Here is an 18,384-nt window from a genome sequence, read left to right on the forward strand (position 1 = left end):
ACTGAAAACAATAGCATGTTATCTGTTTCTACATTAGTCTTATAAATTCAGCTCAAACAATACTTACCATTTTCTGCAATGTGGAGACATGCACATTCTACGGTAAGTTAATCCTATTTTGCAATGGAAGTAGCAATCATTAGGTTGGAAAATTCTGAACATAGTTTTTCAACATCAGCAGTAATAGTGGGATGTTAAAGATTCTTATTTTTCTGTACTAGTTAGAGCTCTTATACACAAAACTAAGCTATTGTAAATAAATTCAAACATTTGTTTGGGATAATTATTTTGGCAAAGGGGCTCTCAGTTAAGAAGATTAAGATAAATGCTATAATGCATAGTCCATGTTTGTCTGTGGTACTTGCTTTAGCTTTGATTGCAAAACTGAAATGTTTTTATTAGCTTCATGTAATATAAAAATCAGCATAACATAAAATAAATAAATTTTAAAATTACAAGTATGTATACAGAGGGCATATATAAACATAACAGGCAAGACAGGTCCAAAATAATAATAATAAAATTTTAAAATGACATAATAATTCAGGCTATATTATTTGCAAAATTTTAAACATGAGTCTCTCTCACTGCAGGTTACAATTAGAAAGCTGCTTATGTTCTATTATCCTGGACTACCAATGTCCACATATCAGGAGAGCAAGTAGTATCACCAAATAGAACCTTGGGTGATCGTCCTGTAACAAATGATGAATGAAGAATTGGTGACCATTTCACATGAAACAGATCATGTTTATATTTTAAATTAACACATTTTTCAACAGATGCACAATTTGACCGACAAGGGCACTAAAATGAATATTTCACTTAGCCTTTCAGCACTTGATAACAGAAATATAAAGACAAGAAAACTCCACTTGTGAACATAAAAGGCAGGTTTAATGTTTCATTGAAAGTCTTCAACAAGTAAGTAGCTAGAGTGCAACAACATTATATTTTGAAAAATTGAATGACAATATAACAAGTCTCCCAAGGTGAAGAGAAAAACTCCTAAGACAGACGTATAAAATAATCCTTAGGAACATCAAACTGACAGCAGGCTGGCTGAATAGCTCATCAATACCAAAAAATCTTAAATCTGTGCATTATACATCAATTTTACTAAATGTTTGAATTCACCAAAAGTGTACCTATTTATATCTGTACACAGTATGTGTTCATAATCCAAGTACATTACACAGTATAAGTTAATAATCTAAGCACGTTTTTCACAGATTCAAACTGCAGATGTATATATTTAGGAGTATTAATTGATGGTTTTACAAATAAAGGTAATGAAATAAAATGACTTGCAAATACTAATTCTCGACAAAATTTAATGTTATGGTCTAAAATTCTTCTGAAACAAGTTAAAACATTATTTTTTATATTTTTAATTATTAGAATTTCATGAGTTTCATTGTTTTTGAGTGAACTTTTCTAGCTAATTTACCTGCTTTGTTAGGTGTGTTTAAATTCAAAATATGTAAAATTGAAACTATTCACCAATGCTTACTAGTGAACAGATTACTTTTTCCCATATATGATTAGAGGTGGTAGCTACATTATTCCTCACCCAGTTAGTTATTGGCATTTATCTAGGTCAAGAAAGACAGGATAGTTTCTAGATTCATGTTAACAGAATTAATAAGAATATCAGATACCAGTACCAACTGGTGATGGTAATTACTCAGTTTCCAGCACAGGCACTAATTGTTGAATAATGGAACTTTTCTATGAACCTACCCCATGTCCTGAACATTTTCTTGCACCACTAGTTCCGGGGCAGGTACTGAAATTAAATGCTTTCAGAGGAAGACACTTATGATTGATGCACATCCTGTCTTGTCCGCATGGGGTTCCATCTTGCACATATCCCAGATCAGTGACTTCATCTAACATGACATGGCCACCACTAGAAAATACATAGAGAACAATATTACAAAGTAGTAGGGTTTCTTGAGACTACTTTTGGCACATTGTAAGACTCATACAGAGTTTGACATAAATATCTTTATCAAAGTCTTTAATTCATTTATTTTAGACTAAGAATGTCAGGGAACTTCAACACCATGGATTAAGACCAATGTTCTAAAGTAAGTTCCCAAATTCACAATGGCAAAATCTGAAAAGAAACTCTGCTAAGTAATGGATCCGTTACTGCATCTGTGCTTCCTGCTTTGCCAAGTTTTTGTCACTTTCTCCTTTAAAGCACTGATAAAAAGATTACTTCCATCATCCTGGCCTGATACTGTTTTGTGCAGTAGAGCATATAAAATTACAGAGAAACGTCCCAAACCTACGCCCCAGAGGGAAACAATCACTCTTTGGGAATTTGACTGGGGGGTACCCCCTTAAGTGGCATGGAGACAGCTTCCCTGTCCAATTAAGCGCTGTGGGTTGGCTCTCAAAGCTGGAGGGCCAATCAGAGGCCTTCCAGCTTAAGAGAAGCTGTGGCTGCAATGAACGGTAAGCAATTGAGAGGTTCCTCCTTAACAACTTCATTTTTAGAAATCATTTAAAAAATAGGAATTGCAGAGCCAGGGTGGGGAGGGGATTTGGAAAGTGGTAGAATCCCTTTTATGGGGTAGCCTTTGGCAGCACCCCCACCCAGGCAGGTGGTGGTGTAAGGGGGTGGGGCACTGGCGGCAGTCCAGCCTGTTGGAGCGCTGACACTCTGGCTTGCTACTGAGTGCCTGCCTCCCCGCAGTTGAACTGCCCCCCTGACCCCCCGCCCCGCCCATCGGCTGCCATTACCCACCCTTAACAGTGCTTAAATGAGCTTCATTGTTTGCCTTGTGGGAATAGGCGGCCCTGTCGGGCTTCAAATCCACCTTGGTCAAAATGACGAACATATCAGGAGATCTACAATCTGCCTGTGCTGATATTTTTGGATCCCGTCCACCTCCTTTCCCAACCCCGGTGGGGCCCGAAAATCCTGCTCGTCAAGTCAAACTAATTGCTTTCTTTTACACTACCGATACGGTGGGCAGGGGGAAGACAGCTGTTATGATACATTTGGATTTTCAGAAACCTTTTGATAAGTTTTCACAATTGTGACTAATGATGAGTGATGAAGGTGAAGTGTGATACTAGATATTAATTGACAGCAATACAGGGAACAGAGTTGTCGTAAGTAGAAACATCATATATTTTTAATATATACACAAACTTGGCTGGGCTGTAGAAAGTAAAATATGATCCAGATTCAGAGTGGTTAGATCTTTGAAGTAACTAGACTAATAGATGGAAGATGCAATTCTATGTGGATAATTGTGGAATAATTGACAGGGAAGATAAGAACCAATAGAGGGTATGCATTCAATTATCGTGGTACATAAACTTTTGAGGCCATGAGTATATTAGAGAGCTAGGATGAAATAAAATAAAACAATTAGTTGCTTGGTTCCATTATCAGATGGAGAAGATACAAATCAAAAGTGGTCTTCTGCTGTTGTAGAAAGCCAGGTCATCTGGAGTATTGTATCTAGTTCTTATCATCTGATCATAAATAATACACTTACAAGGGTAGAGACAGAACAACAAAGGTGATCCAGGTATCAGAAACTTAAGCCTGCAGTTAAATGTCTAATTTCACATTATTAGGAAGTTGCACAAGCTGTGCATTGAAGCAAAAAAAGGTAATATAACTTGGGGACTTCCCGGTGCATTAAAGTGAGAGATAAATATTTAAGTTAGATAACCCCAAGTACTTGGACTTTACACTGGTGATAGTTATACTACAGTTCTGTGTCCAGTTTTGTATCAAGCCATATTTTAGGAATCACCACTGGACCGCCACATAATTTTATAAATTCATTTTTCACTCTTTCCAATATTTGAGTAAGTGGACAGTCCTACCCACTCTCTTGACATTACAAATTAGTTGTCCTTTGCTCTTACAACTGCAAGGTGCAGTCAGCAGCATGACTTGGGTTTGCTAGCTAAACTGTATGAGGCCAGCTGCTGCAGTTAAGGTAACTGAGCTTATTTCTTTGGCAAAGAGGATTTCAAGATTATTTAGTTGAAATTTTCACAATTATGAAGGGAACTGACCAAATTGGCCAAAGTGTTCATTTATAGTCAAGGTTTCAAAGATCAGGTGACAACTTAACAAATATGAATAAGAAGGGCAGATATTAATCACCCAAAGAGTAATAGAATTGTGGAATGAGTTACCAGGGAAAACCATTGAAGTATACAGAGTATGTAGTTTCAAGAGACAATTATATGTCTTTCTGGAGAAGAAAGGGAATTAATGAATATGTTGACACTGTAAAAAAGTAGCTGTTGAGCCTAACTGCTTTTTCCTGTTCCTACATTTCTTATATGTTTAAAAACATTGAAATACATGTTATGCTTTATTACAAAAAAGTGCTATTTATGCTTTCTATTTTGTAAAAACTGTGTGGGAAGTTAAGCTTGAATGACAAATAGTTCATTTAAAAACATATGAGTGCAAAATTAAATTTAATGATGTCACTACGCAAAACATTAACAATTGAGCGGAAATGTAAAGTAAATGTTTCATAAGCATCTCAATTGTAATTAATTGCAAACACTATAGAGCACAATATATGGCCAATCAAGCATGACAATGAATTCAATTAAAATGACTAAATGAGCAAATCTTAAGAAATCATTTGATTCCACTGTGAAACTACAGGCAGTCACTATTAACTGTTATCATTGATGGCTGGAGGCAGCCTAAAAGAGGCTTTCATTTTCATTAGGGACAGAACACCAGCATCACGATTATGTACCCCACTCAATTTTCTTTTTCCTTTGAGGTTCGGGTGGTGTTACAATGAGCAAGCTGATTGGTATCTTCAATTTGCTGTCCCAGCCAAAAGTAAAAATTATGGACAGCTCTTCTGTAAAAGGGGATGAGAGATTTACTGTTAGAAAAATCAATCCTGTACATGATCATGATGCTGATGAACTTGTGGCTGGCATTGTGGGAAGAAATTGTGCTAAACTTTGCATCTCAATGCCCAAAATTAAGTTTCAAATAAAGAAGAGCTTCACTGGCAGCAAGTTTGTCTTGGGAGCATAAAATCCATGCAAACATACAAAATAGGAGCAGAAGCATGCCATTCGGCCCCTCGAGCCTGTTCCGTCATTCAATAAGATCATGGCTGATCTATATGTGCTTTGATTTCCACATTCCCATCAACCCCCAATAACCTTTGATTCCCTTGTCTAACAAGAATCTACCTACCTCGGCCTTAAAAATATTCAATGACACCGCCTCTAAGGCAGAAAGGTCCAAAGTCACACAACCCTCTGAGAGAAAAAAATTCTCCTCATCTCTGTCCTAAAAGGGCAACTCCTAATTTTAAGACAGTGCCCCCTAGTTCTGGGCTCATCCACCAGAGGAAACATCCTTTCCATGCTCACCTTGTCAAAACTGTTCAGGATCTTACATACTTCAGTGAAGTCACCCCTCACTCTTCTAAACTCCAGCAGAAACAAGCCCAGTCTGTCTAACCTTTCCTCATAAGACAATTCCAGGTATCAATCTAGTAAACCTCCTCTGAACTGCCTCCAATGCTTTAACATCCTTCCTTAAATAAGGAGACCAAAACTGCACACACTATTTGAGATGTGCTTTCACCAATGCCCTAACTGAAGCATAACATCCTTACTATTATGTTCAATTCCTCTCATAATATAGGATAGCATTCCATTAGCCTTCTTAATTACTTGCTGTACCTGCATACTAACTTTTTGTGAGTCATGCACTAGAACACCTAGATCCCTCTGCACCTCAAAATCTGCAGCCATTCTCCATTTAATGAATATTCTGTTTTTTTTATTCTTCCTGCCAAAGTGAACAACCTTACATTTTCCCACACTATACTCCATCTGCCAGATTTTCTCCCACTTATTCAACTTATCTATATCCATCTGCAACCTCCTTATGTTTTCTTCACAACATACTTTCCTACCTCTCTTCCTGTCATCTGAAAATTTAGCTACCATGCCTTCACTCCCCTCATCTAAGTCATTAACTCCACTCGTCACATCCTGCCAATCAGAAAAATACCTATTTTTGCATACTCTCTGTTTTCTACCAGCCAGCCAATCTTATATCCGTGCTAATATATTACCCCCTACACCATGAACTTTTATTTTCCACAATAACCTTTGATGTGACAACCTATCAAATGCCTTCTGGAAATCCAAGTACAGAAACAGGTCTTAAAGAGCTACAGATTATCATTAAAGGGAAAGCTGTGCCATTGACAGAAAGTGAACTAGTAATTGATAATGGCACAGTGGAGGCCAGTGGGAAACGTAGATTTCTTTGATCTGGTGGTCCTCTTGCAGAAAGTGCATTAAAGGTGCCTTAGCACCTGATTTTTAAGAATATTATAATTGGGAGCATGTGTAGGCTGCCCAGGTTCTCAGGCTGGTTCCACCATTCAACACACTTTCCCACCTGATCCTCATATCCCTTGCTTTCATCAATGTCCAAAAATTATTTGTCTTGAATATACTCAATGACTAAACATCAACAACTTCTCAGATAAGGAATTTCAAAGATTCACAAACCTCTGAATGAAAGAATTTCTCCTCATGTCAGTCCAAAATGACCAACCCTTTATGCTGAGATTATAATCCATAGATGAATAGTATCTAGCCAGGGGAATCAGTCCCTCAGGGTCTATCCTGTCAAGCCCTCTAAGAATGTTATACATTTCAATAAGATCATTCTTCTAAACTCCAGAAAATAAAGATCTATTAATTTAGCTCAAAATGCTCATTGGAAAATGAACCGCCTGATTTGCCAACTTGCACCTGTGTGTGAGGCCCTGGACTGGAAAATTTACCTTGTTGCTCTTATGAGCTATTTATGAGGAAAATAATACTGTGAATTCATTTTACAGTTTCTTCTCCTGGTTATTTTGTACCTTGTATATGAGAGGTATAGTAAATTACCTGCAGTTGATATGCTTGTGTTTCTGTAAGAAGGTAGAGATCGTCACATCACCTGAGAGTTCTCCTATTCTTGGCACACCGGTGGTATCATCGCACAACAGATAACCACAAAGTACATCTCTGGATCAAATCAAAAGCAGTCAGGTTCATGCTAAATGCAAGATTAATTTTGTATACAGTACTTAATTGCTCATACTTACAAGCGGATCATTACATTTCTCAATTTCAATTTGCATATTTTGCTTCAAGTTAATCTTTTAGGAACCATGTAACAGTAAGTACTACTTGTGTGCAACATTGGCTGAATTTGAAGTAAACAGACAGAATTAAAATTCAAATTACTTAAGGAATGAGTGGAGTCATTTATTTAATTAACTTCTGTAAAGAGATATGGCTAACTTCACTTCTGTTTCTTTTGCAGTAATGTAAATTGCATTGAAATCCAACAGTGCATCACTAGTAGCTGACATCAATGTGACATCAACATTCATGCCCATTCACCCAGTATACATTCTGTACAAAACCAATGAACCCTATAGTAACATTGGCATGTGTGGTTACAAAAATCTTTAAACATCAGCCATTCATAACATTCTTTAAAAATCTGCTGTTACTACAACTCTAAAAAAAACAGACATTTAAAGTATCAATTGCAGAAACTATAAGCACTTTAACATATGTAAATAAACACTGAGCCATTGACAAAATAGATCTAAGGGAAAAAAGTTGTCAGTCCAGCAATATTTTCCCTTGTGTCCAGTTTAAACAAATCAGTGGAGGTCTGGGCTTTCAGTATATAAATCAAGAAATAATGGGGGCATGTAAGAAAGGTTCTGCAAGAATTGTGGGAGATTGGATGAATCAAATTGGCAAAGGGAACTTGGAGAATGGCTTCACAGAGTGTATTTGGGACAAAAACAGAAACAAAAACAGAATTACCTGGAAAAACTCATCAGGTCTGGCAGCATCGGTGGAGAAGAAATCAATTAACGTTTCGAGTCTTCATGACCCTCCTGCTGAGTTTTTCCAGGTAATTCTGTTTTTGTTTTGGATTCCCAGCATCCGCAGTAGCTTTTAGCTTTTTGTTTTTATCTCTGTGTAGTTGGGACAGTTTTTTAGAATAATACATCCTCGAATCAACCAGAGAACAGGCTATTTTAGACCTGCTAATGTGTCATGACACAGGATTAATTAACGGCGTTACAGAAGAAGATCTTCTAGGTAAGGGTAATCATAACATGACAGAATTTCACTTTCAGTTGGAGGGTGAGAAATTTGAGTCTGAAACTAGTCTCTTAAACTTAAAGGCAAATACAATGATATGATGAGAAAGTTGGCTAAAGTGGAATGGGAAAATTGGTTAAAATGTAGGAGGGTAGAGAAGCGGTGGCAGATATTTAAAGAGATACTCCATAGCTCTCAATAAAGATATCTTCCATTAAGAAAGAAAGACTTTGTGCAAAGGATGCACCATCCTTGGCAAACTAAGGAAGTTTAGGATGATATCAAATTAAAAGGAAAGGTGTACAATGCTGCAAAGATTAGTGATGGTCCGGAAGTTTGGAAAATTTTAGAAACCAGCAAAGGATGACTAAAGAGAGAGAAATTGGGGAGAAAACTATCAAGCAAATATAAAAAGATAGTAAAAGTTTCTACAAACATATAAAAAGGAAAAGAGTAGCAAATGTTGAGCGTTGGCACCTAGAGGATGAGACTGGGGAATTAATAATGGGAAACAAGGAAAAGGGACTTTGAACAAGTATTTTGTATCTATCTTCACAGTAGAAGACACAAAAAAATCCCAAGAATAATCATAAAGCAGGGGGGAAAAGGGAAGGAGGAACTTAAAACAATTATGATCACTGGAAAAAAAGTACAAGGAAAACTAATGGGACTTAAGGCTGCAAAGCTCCCTGGACCTGATGGCATGCATCCCATGATTTTAAAGGAAGTGGCTGCAGAGATGGTGGATGCATTGGTTGTATTCTTCCAAAATTCCCTAGATTCTGGAAAGGTCCCAGTGAATTGGAAAACTCCAAATATAACATCATTATTCAAGAAAGAGAGATAGAAAACAGGAAACTATGGGCCAGTTAGTCTAACATCTGTCATTGAGAAAATGCTAGAATGCATTATTAAGGAATTAGTAGCAGGACATTTAGAAAATCAGGCAGAGTCAACATGGTTTTGTGAAAGGGAAATTGTGTTTGACAAATTTATTAGAGTTCTTTGAGGATATAACAAGCAGGGTAGATAAAAGGGAACCAGTAGATATAGGGGAGAATTTTCTCACCGTCGTGTGGGCTGAGCGGGAGCAGGCACAGGCAGGCGTGCAGCCGATCGCCATCTGCGATTAGCTGCGCACCACCATTTTACGTGGGCGGGCCAATTAAGGCCCGCCCAGTGTGACGCGCACCCTGAAGTGCCCAGCGCTCCCTGTATGGGCCGGGGGAGGAGGGAGAGTCAGGACCTGTGCTCTTTCGCATGCATGCGCGTGAAAGAGCGCAGAAATCTCCCTGAGGCATGGAGTTGCTTCAGGGAATTAAATTTCATTGTGAAAACCTGAAAAAAAGATTTGAAAAAATTATCCGGACACGTCCCCTCATGTGACAGTGTCACATGAGCTAGGACGTGTCTATGAATTTTATTAAAATTTTTTATTAAAGTTATAAAACCTACATGAAACCTCATCCTGCCCGTGGTTAAGGTTCCATGAAAAATGCGAAGGCTGCCTGGGCTCTTTGCTTGCCCACCAACCTTAAAACTGGACAGGCAGCCCTGAGAATCAGTTTAATTAGTTAATTAATGGCCTTAATAGGCCTTTGACAGTTCGGCGGGCGCGCAGCTGACTCCACTGCGCATCCGCTGAACTGAGGATCGGAATGATGCACGGTGACATCGGGACACATGCCTGACGTCACCACGCATCATTTTATGCATCAGCGAGCGGGGCCCACCCCCGCATGCCGACCAAGATTCAGGCCAATTCATAGTGTCTGGGGTAATATATTAGCATGGTTAGAGGATTGGTTAACTAACAGGAAACAGAGAATCAGGATAAATGTGTCATTTTCAGGTTGATAAACTGTAATGAGTGGAATACCATGGGAATCAGTATTGAGGACTCAACTATGGGTGGAATCGTCCCAAATTTGTACTGAGTGCAGTAGTGGGCATGACAAAAGTCATTTTACCCACCGGCCGAAATGGCAGGTTTTCGTACTGTATGTCCCCTTCCCAGCGTGTCCCTCCCCCCCACTCCCACTCCCTCCCCCCATACTCCTTCCTCCCCCGGGCACCTTCCCCCCTCCAAACTCGCTCCCTTACAACTTCCTCCCTCCTTACACCTACCTCCCCATTTACAGCATTCTCCCCCGTTACACCCTCCTCTCACTGTACTCCCTTCTCCCTGCAGATGCCCTCCTTCCCCATCCCAACCTCACCCTGCCGACACCTTCATTCCACCTCCCAATCTCAAGTCCCCTGACACCTTCGTTTCCCCCCCCCCACTTCCCACGTCCCTTGCCCCGGTACAACTTCCTTTCCCAATAAACCTAGACCTCCCTTTCCCACCCCCGCCAGTACACCTTCCTCTCCCACTCACAGCTAGACCTTCCTTTCCCCCAGCCCCCACCTTGCCGATCATCCGTAGCAGCCCATAGCCAAGATTGTGATGTTCTGAAACAAACCCGAAGCTTCAACGGAGACCTCCTACCTTCCGAGAGCTGCTTTGCGGTGGAGCCGTGTTCATGCCAATCCACCCAGCATGCGATGCACGTGTTCCTCCAGGGTCGAGTATCTTCTTCTCCTCAGATGTCCGCAATCTGAGCAAAGCCCTAATGGTAAGTCCTGACTTCTGCACGTCACACTTGTCCAGATGTGTTCTGGGCTGGCGTGTTTTCCCGCTGGCGTGGGGGGAACGATTCCTGTCAGGCCTTACTTTACACCCCATTACCGGGACGAAAATTGGGTTCATGCCGGCCTCCAGTGGGATTCGCGTGTCAGGCACCATTGGATGATCCCGTTGTGCTTTCGTGCTGACGTGAAATCAATTTCTGCCTCTCCTGCTGAATTGTCTCCCCCTGCCTGCCATGATGCCTGCCGCTAATGGGACCGGACGATTCCGCCCTATATTAATAACTTGAATGAAAGGAATGTCTGTACTGTAGTTGAATTTGCTGATGATACAAAGACAAGTACAAAAGCAAATTGTGAAGAGGACACAAAGATTCTGCAAAGGGATATAGATAGGCTAAGTGAGTGTGCAAAAAAATTGGCAGATGTCGTATATTGTGGAGAAATGTGAGGTTGTCCTCTTTGGCAGGAAGAATAGAAAAGCAGAATATTATTTAAATGGAGGGAGACTGTAGAATGCTATAGGACAGAGGGATCTGGGTGTCCTTGTACATGAATCATAAAAAGTTAGCCTGTAGGCTGTTAGACAGGGGAGGGATAGTAGGATGGTTCCCCCTTTTCTCAGCTTTTGACTGGCTGGACTTAGATGTGTTTTAAAGAAAACATGTTTTAACCCCTTGAGTGCTGTGACTGTCAAGAATGGACAAAAGACAGTTTTTTCCTTAGTTTAAAAAGGAAAATTTCTCAAGGGTATTTCTCAAAACCTGAATGGATTCATAACAGCACCCACTGACACAGACACGCAAGCACAAAAGGAAAGATGATTATAAAAGAGATAGCTTGCCCTTAGGTTTTCAACAAATCCAAAATGCACTGTTATACTTGAGGCTTTTGAGCTGGAAGCTTGAAACTTTGCAAGCCTGATGATTCTCTTTTGATTCACTGAAGAAATAAAGGTTGGAAGTTTCTGGTGATGATTTTGCAGTGGCTTACCACTTGCAGCAGCAAGTTTCTGGCTTTGTTCCAGTCGAGATGTAGTCGAGTCCCTGCAGTGAAGATCTGGCTTGGTTCTTCAAAATGGTAGGTAAAAGGTTAGCCCCACTTCTCTGCCTGTTTGTGGAATCTAGGCAGGGTCTTTACTGGGCCAGATTTCTTTCCTCAGAGTCTCCTTGTCTCCCAAACTAACTGACTGACTGACAAAATGTGAGATAATAAATGTTCCTTATCACAAGCTGCTTTCTGTCAGCTGACCATAGTATTTGTGTTCCATTGTCGACACAAAATGGCACCTGACAACTTAAGCATTCACATGCAAAAGGGCTTGAGTTTCAGCCATTTGCAGCTCCTTGTAAATGAGTGGGATTCACCTCACTACCATCTTGTGACATTCCATTCTGCAGCCAAGATGTCTGCAGGACCATTGTGTCTTATTTTCTGCAGATATTTGGATAATAACAATTATTAAATCCACAGGAAAGATCTGTTGCATTTTAATGTATTCTCAATGGATTGTCCCAAAAAAGGTTGGTTGCATTTTAATGTTCTGCCAGACAAGCAGGCTAACTTTCAGCCTTGTGCACTTTCATGTATATTGGCAGGCAAGAAGGGAGGTCATCTGACCTCTCAACTCCATCTTGTTTCAAAATGGGTTGTCCATTCTCCATTTTTTCTTGAAAGTAACATGTCTATTTCCCATTAGTCCGTGGGTATAATTGCATGGTCACGACAAATGGGATAGATTTTGAATAGATCTAGCAACTCAAAACTGGGCATCCATGAGGCACTGTGATCCATCAGCAGCAGCAGAATTGTATACAACCACAATCTGTAACCTCATGGTACAGCATATCCCTCTGCAATTAATGCCCACTTAAGGGCCTTATCCTGCCGCTGCTGGTATTCAACCAATGGTGGGCAGGGCAGTTGCCACATGGGGAGACCAAAAATCAAAACACTGTTAGTGCCTGATCAAGGGACTTGGTATCAGGAATGGAGTGGGGGGCTACTGAGAGCCTGCCCCTGTCTTTTCTTACGGCTCCCCAGCCCTACCCCCAGCCAACGACTCCCTCCTCATGGTCTCCATCCCATCCTCCCTCACCTGTCGCCTGGGTCCCTCGCTGATCCTGGGCCTGATTGGCCAGCAGCTCAGGGTCCTTGAACCCAGGGAAGGCCTACCTCTGTGGCCATCTCTTGACCACTTAATACGGCAGACTTTCCCCAACGGAGGTAAACATGAGTTCTCACCAACTCTGCAGCGTATGGGCAAAACCTTGTGTCGCTTGGGTTGTATGGCGTTCTGTCAGGTTATCCAGAAGCACTGTGCAAGATTAGGGAGAGAAATTGGAGGAAGCCGTCTCAAACGTGAGTGCCATGATGTCTCAGGCCTTTGTGCTGATGTCCACCAACATGGGAAGAGTGGCCAACCCTATGGAATTTCAGATGCAGTTGGCCACCAAGTGCACTCTGGTTAATGGCCTGCACTTTCATTCTGTCAGTTTAAACAAGATGGAGGAGAGCCTCATCTTCACCCATTCCGTCTCATTGAAGGGCAGCAAAGTGTTTTCCAGCTCTTATCTAGCAGCAAGCTACAGGTTAGCCCTGAGAGGGGAGATGGAGAAAGGGTATATGGAAGCGTAGGGTCTGCTCAAGTGGCTCCTATTCTTCTCCGTTTGCCCCCACCTCCCTCAGAGCCCCAATTGCTACCTCATGATCCAATGGCCAAGTCTGCTCAGCAAAGGTGGGGCCATCATACACCTTAAAACAGAGGGCCCATTGCCACAAGCATCCCAGCTGTTAGAGCAGGGGAATGAACTGCCTACCTCTAGCTCTTGTGAAGCCATGGGGGGAAGGGGGCAAGTGGTGGGCGGGGAGTAGGGAGGGGGGTCACACAGTATAGAAGTTCAAATGAAGCGAAACATTTTGTAGCTTCAATTGGGTATTCATAAGTAGGTCCTTGTGTCAATTTTATTTTCAATGCTTAAAAAAACCCCATAAACTGCATTTCAGGTCTCCATTGTCCAGTCATCCCCATTCTTTCCTCTTGCCTGCTAAATGGCCATTTGTTTTGAGGAAAATGACATAACCAGAGTTGAAGAGGAGCAATGGGTGTCAGTTAAATGGAAAGATATGAACTGTGGGAATGCTTTGGCGGAATCGTCCCAGATTTGCACTAAGTGCAGTAGCGGGCGTGAAAGAAGACGTTTTACCCACTGGCCGCAATGGCGGATTTTCACGCCGTACCGTCCCCTTCCTGGCACGTCCCACCTCATTATTAATGCATTCATAGGAAACACGCCAGAATGCTGGCAGGCAGGCTCGAATCTACCCGCCACACCGTGACCTCAGCACTTCCTCGCTCCGGGCGCCATATTTAAAGTGCACCAGAGAGCGGCCTACTTCATGTCTACAGATCAGGACTGCACCAGGTGACAGTTGGTACCGAAAGCAAAGGTGACAGCAACCCCCAAATTTAGTGATGCCATTCTGAGGCACCTGCTGGACGCAGTTGAAGTCCTCTGTAATGTCCCCTACCCCTGCTCTGGCCTTGATGTTGGTCCACCAGAGTCACCAAGCTGGCTTGGGAGGTGGTGACAGCAGCAGTCAGCGCCAAAAGGGCAGAGAGGATCCAGTGCAGGAAGAGGATGAATGCCCTAATCCATTCCACCAGGGAAGTCAATCGCCTCATCACTCTCAACACAGCTCCCAAATCCATCATACATCCACAGGGATCTCACACCTCAAGGTACAACACCACTAACTCTCACAGACACCTTCACATCTCCATCAGGTTCATATCATCTGGAGCTCGCATCCTTATCCTGTCTATGGCTCTTCTCACCACTCAAACATTCCACACAGTGACATGCATGCTGCTCACACTCTCTCCATCTGTCTTCATGCAGGAAAAGCTGGCTCACAATAGGAGGGAGAGGTCCCAGACCGGGGATGGAGTGGCCCAGGTTATGTCCCTCACTCACTTCGAGGAGCGTGCCATCACTATGATCTTGAGGACATGGACCGTGCCTGCAGCGACAGTGAAGTTGGCGATGAACACCCACGGATCCTGCACTACATCATCCCTCTCTCAACGCAACTATGAGTGCTCTCTCTCCTGCTTTTGACTCTGCTGCTATGCACTTCTTATCTCTATTTTGGTTTACATGGATCCAAAAAGCAGGCCAAATCCAACCCGGCCAATTAACACCCCGTCAGCCTACTCTCCATCATCAAAATGTGATGAAAGGGCTCATCAACAGTGCTATTAAGCAGCACTTGCTGAGCAATAACCTGCTCACTGTCGCCCAGTTTGAGTTCCACCAGAGCCACTCGGGTCCTGATCACAGGCTGGATTTTCTGCACCCACTCGCTGCCAGGATTGTCCGGTCCCACCACAAGTCAATGGGCCTCTGGCTGGGGCACCACCTCGCCTGCCCTGGGTCCTGCCCGTGATGGGGCTGGAAAATCCCGGCCCTCGTTGCAGCCTTGTTCCAAACGTGGACAAAACAGCTGAACTCCAGAGGTGAGGTGAGAGTGACTGCCTTTGACATCAAGGCAGCATTTGACTGAGTGTGACATCAAGGAGCCCTAGCAAAACTGGAGTCAATGGGAATGAGGGGAAAACCCTCCGCTGGTCGGAGTCATACCTAGCACAAAGGAAGGTAGTTGTGGTTGTTGGAGGTCAATCATCTCAGTTCCTGGACATCACTGTAGGAGTTCCTCAGGGTAGTGTCCTAGGCCCAAATATCTTCAACTGCTTCATCAATGACCTTCCTTCCATCATAAGGTCAGAAGTGGGGATAAAAACAAAAATTACTGGAAAAACTCAGCAGGTCTGACAGCATCTGTGGAGAGAAAGAGTTAACATTTCGAGTCCAGATGACTCTTCTTCAGAACTAAAGAGAAGTAGAAATGTGGTGAAATGTTTACTGTTTAAGGCGGAGGGGGGACGACAGGTGAAGCTGGATAGAAGGCCAGTGATAGGTGGAGGCAAAGGAGAGATTGCAAAAGATGTCATAAACAAAAGGTCGAAGGGGTGTTGATGGTGGTGGTACTGGCTAAAGCCACCTTCTCAAGGGCATTAAATGCTGACCCAGGCAGTGAAGCTCACATCCCGTGAATGAATAAAAAAAAAATTCTGACCACAAGTGGTTGTACGGGTGAACACATTTTGTCACTTTAAAATCTGAAAATATATTCACTTTCACTGAATAATGTGTAATGTTGTCTTTCAGCTTCATTGACAGGCCTCATGAGTTCTCCCCTTGCATCACCCCCACCAGCAGGTCAGCTTCACGCAGCTGGACCACGAGTGATTTTGGAGGGAGAAGTGTGTGTGTGTGTGTGATAGGGCCTTTCGGAGGCTCTTGCAAGCATTCCCCCACGCATGCGGAGCCTTCATTCATCAAACGTATCTCACTATCCCGAGCATTTTCAATGCTGCCTGCTGTGGTTCTACTTCAGTTCTCCATCTGAGCTGAGCTGCATCTCCGCCCGCCCACTGACCACACTCCCATGCAGCACCTGTGTCTGTCCAACATGAGGCTCCGCTCACTTTCGATTTGAAAAGGATGGTCGTGGTCAAGTTTCTCCTAAGCTCCCCTGTCCTTTCCCTGCCCCAGTCACCCATGTCCTTTCCCTCATCACAGTTGACTCTCCCGGCATCATCTTTCGCCTCCCGACCGTTACCCTACAGCTGAACCCTTCTCCTTCACAAATGACCAGATGAACATGCACGTTCCCTCCTTCTTGAAAATCCCGCCCCTATCCACAATGACCTCTCTGACATCCTCCTTCCCAACTCCAGGATCTGTGTTTGCTTCTGTGTCCCCACCTACCACCCTTGCCGCCCCTTCAACTGGTAAGGATGCATCCTAATGTCCCCACCCTACCAGCTCCCTCTGCCCCCTCTCACACTCACCATTCCCTCCTACCATGCCCACCCTGAGTTTTATCTTCAGGAGGCACTGACTTCACAAATCCCTCCCTCGCATGTTCACCTGGACATTCTACCCCCAACTTACTCCCTCCACCACCTTTAGTCCCTCCTCCACCCTTACTCCCTCCTCCACCCTTACTCCCTCCTCCTCCAGGCACTTTTCCCCCTCCAAACTCCCTCCATCTTCCTCCCCCCTTACATTTACCTCCCCACTTGCAGCATTCTCCCACATTACTCCTTCCTAACCCCCGGACTCCCTCCTCCCCACATACTACCTGCTCCCCCTGGACACCTTCATTCCCCCTCCCAACCCCTTTGTCCCCCACCCCCAAACTCAACCTTTGCCCTCCCCTTCCCAATGTCACCCCCCCCAGCACCTTTGTCCCCCTCACTTCCCCCCCATTACACCTTCCTCTCCCACTCACACCTTGACCTTCCTCTCCCTAGCCACTTTGCCGATCACTTGTACCAGCCCGTGGTGAAGCCTGTGAAGTTCTGATGCCTCAATGAAGTCAAAGCAGCTGCATGAAGGTCCGCCCAGCATGCAATGCATGCGATCCTCCAGGGTCCCGGAGCTGTCGGGCTCCAGCATCTTCTCCTCGCTCTGTCTGCGATCTGAGCAAGACCCTAAAGGTAAGTCCCGACTTCTGCAGTTCACACTTGTCCAGACGTGTTCTGGGCTGTTGTGCTTTCCCACTGGCTTAACGGTAAATCTGGCACGGGGGTCGATTTCGGTCAGGCCTCACTTTGCATCCCATTAGCAGCATGCAAATCAGGTTCACACCGGCCTCCAGCGAGATTGGCGTTCTGCCACGGTGGACACCATCGGATAATCCCGCTGTGATTTTCACGCTGATGTAAAACCGATTTCTGCCCCTCCCACCGAATTCTCCCCACTCACCTGCCATGACACGTACCACCAACAGGAGCGGACAATTCTGGCCTTTGTGTCAAGGAGAACGGTAGCAATAGTGTGCCACATGTCTTCACACAGTCAGGTTAGCTGAATCGTGCCCGTATTAGGCAGCTGCAGGCAACTGCGTAAGACCTTCGTCTGCTGCTTTTCCTTTTCCATCTCCTCTACCTTTGAGGATGCAGTGCAGTCCCCACCTTCCTCCTTCTGCAGCCCTTCTCCTTTCTGCAGTGCAATGTTGTGCATGGCACAGTACCATTCAGGACAGCCCTGCTGGTGTACACTGAAGAATGTTCCCAGATTTCTCCAGGCACCTGAATCGTATCTTCAGCCACTGGATAGCTTGCTCTGTAAGCAACCTTATGCTTGAGGGCTCCAGTTATACCTTTCCTGTTCATCAGTTGCAGGATTTCTCAAGGTGTCATCAGCCATGTCCGTAGAGAGCAGCCCTTGTCCCCAAAGAGCCAACCACCAACTCTATCTGAGGAGGATGAGTGGGGGGCTGGGGGAGAGGGTGTGAGTGGGATGGTTGGTAAGGGGTGTCGGGGTGTGTGGGTGGGGAGCGGGGTGTGAGTGGGGTGGTTGGTAAGGGGTGTAGGGGTGTGTAGGTGGGTGAGATGGGTGGGGAGCGGGGTATGAGTGGGGTGGTTGGTAAGGGGTGTCGGGGTGTGTGGGTGGGTAGCGAGGTGTGAGTGGGGTGGTTGGTAAGGGGTGTAGGGGTGTGTGGGTGGGTGGGTAG

At 43.7% G+C, this 18,384-nt stretch overlaps 1 protein-coding gene across 3 annotated transcripts in view; it reads right to left on the reverse strand.

Moving 5' to 3' along the window:
* Nucleotides 1-18,384, reverse strand: part of adam22 (ADAM metallopeptidase domain 22) — a 493,639-nt gene that overhangs the window by 98,995 nt on the left and 376,260 nt on the right. For all 3 annotated transcript variants that reach the window (XR_013576156.1, XM_078538421.1, XM_078538420.1), the window contains exons 22-23: nucleotides 6,943-7,062; nucleotides 1,744-1,912 (exon numbers count right to left, since the gene is read on the reverse strand). Coding sequence is in view for 2 of the 3 variants with exons in the window: in XM_078538421.1 (XP_078394547.1) it covers nucleotides 1,744-1,912; nucleotides 6,943-7,062 (289 nt within the window). In the remaining variant the exon portion in view is untranslated. The remainder of the gene's footprint in view (nucleotides 1-1,743; nucleotides 1,913-6,942; nucleotides 7,063-18,384) is intronic.

Source organism: Cetorhinus maximus, chromosome 3 (assembly GCF_964194155.1).
Source record: "Cetorhinus maximus chromosome 3, sCetMax3.hap1.1, whole genome shotgun sequence".
Lineage (NCBI taxonomy): Eukaryota > Metazoa > Chordata > Chondrichthyes > Lamniformes > Cetorhinidae > Cetorhinus > Cetorhinus maximus.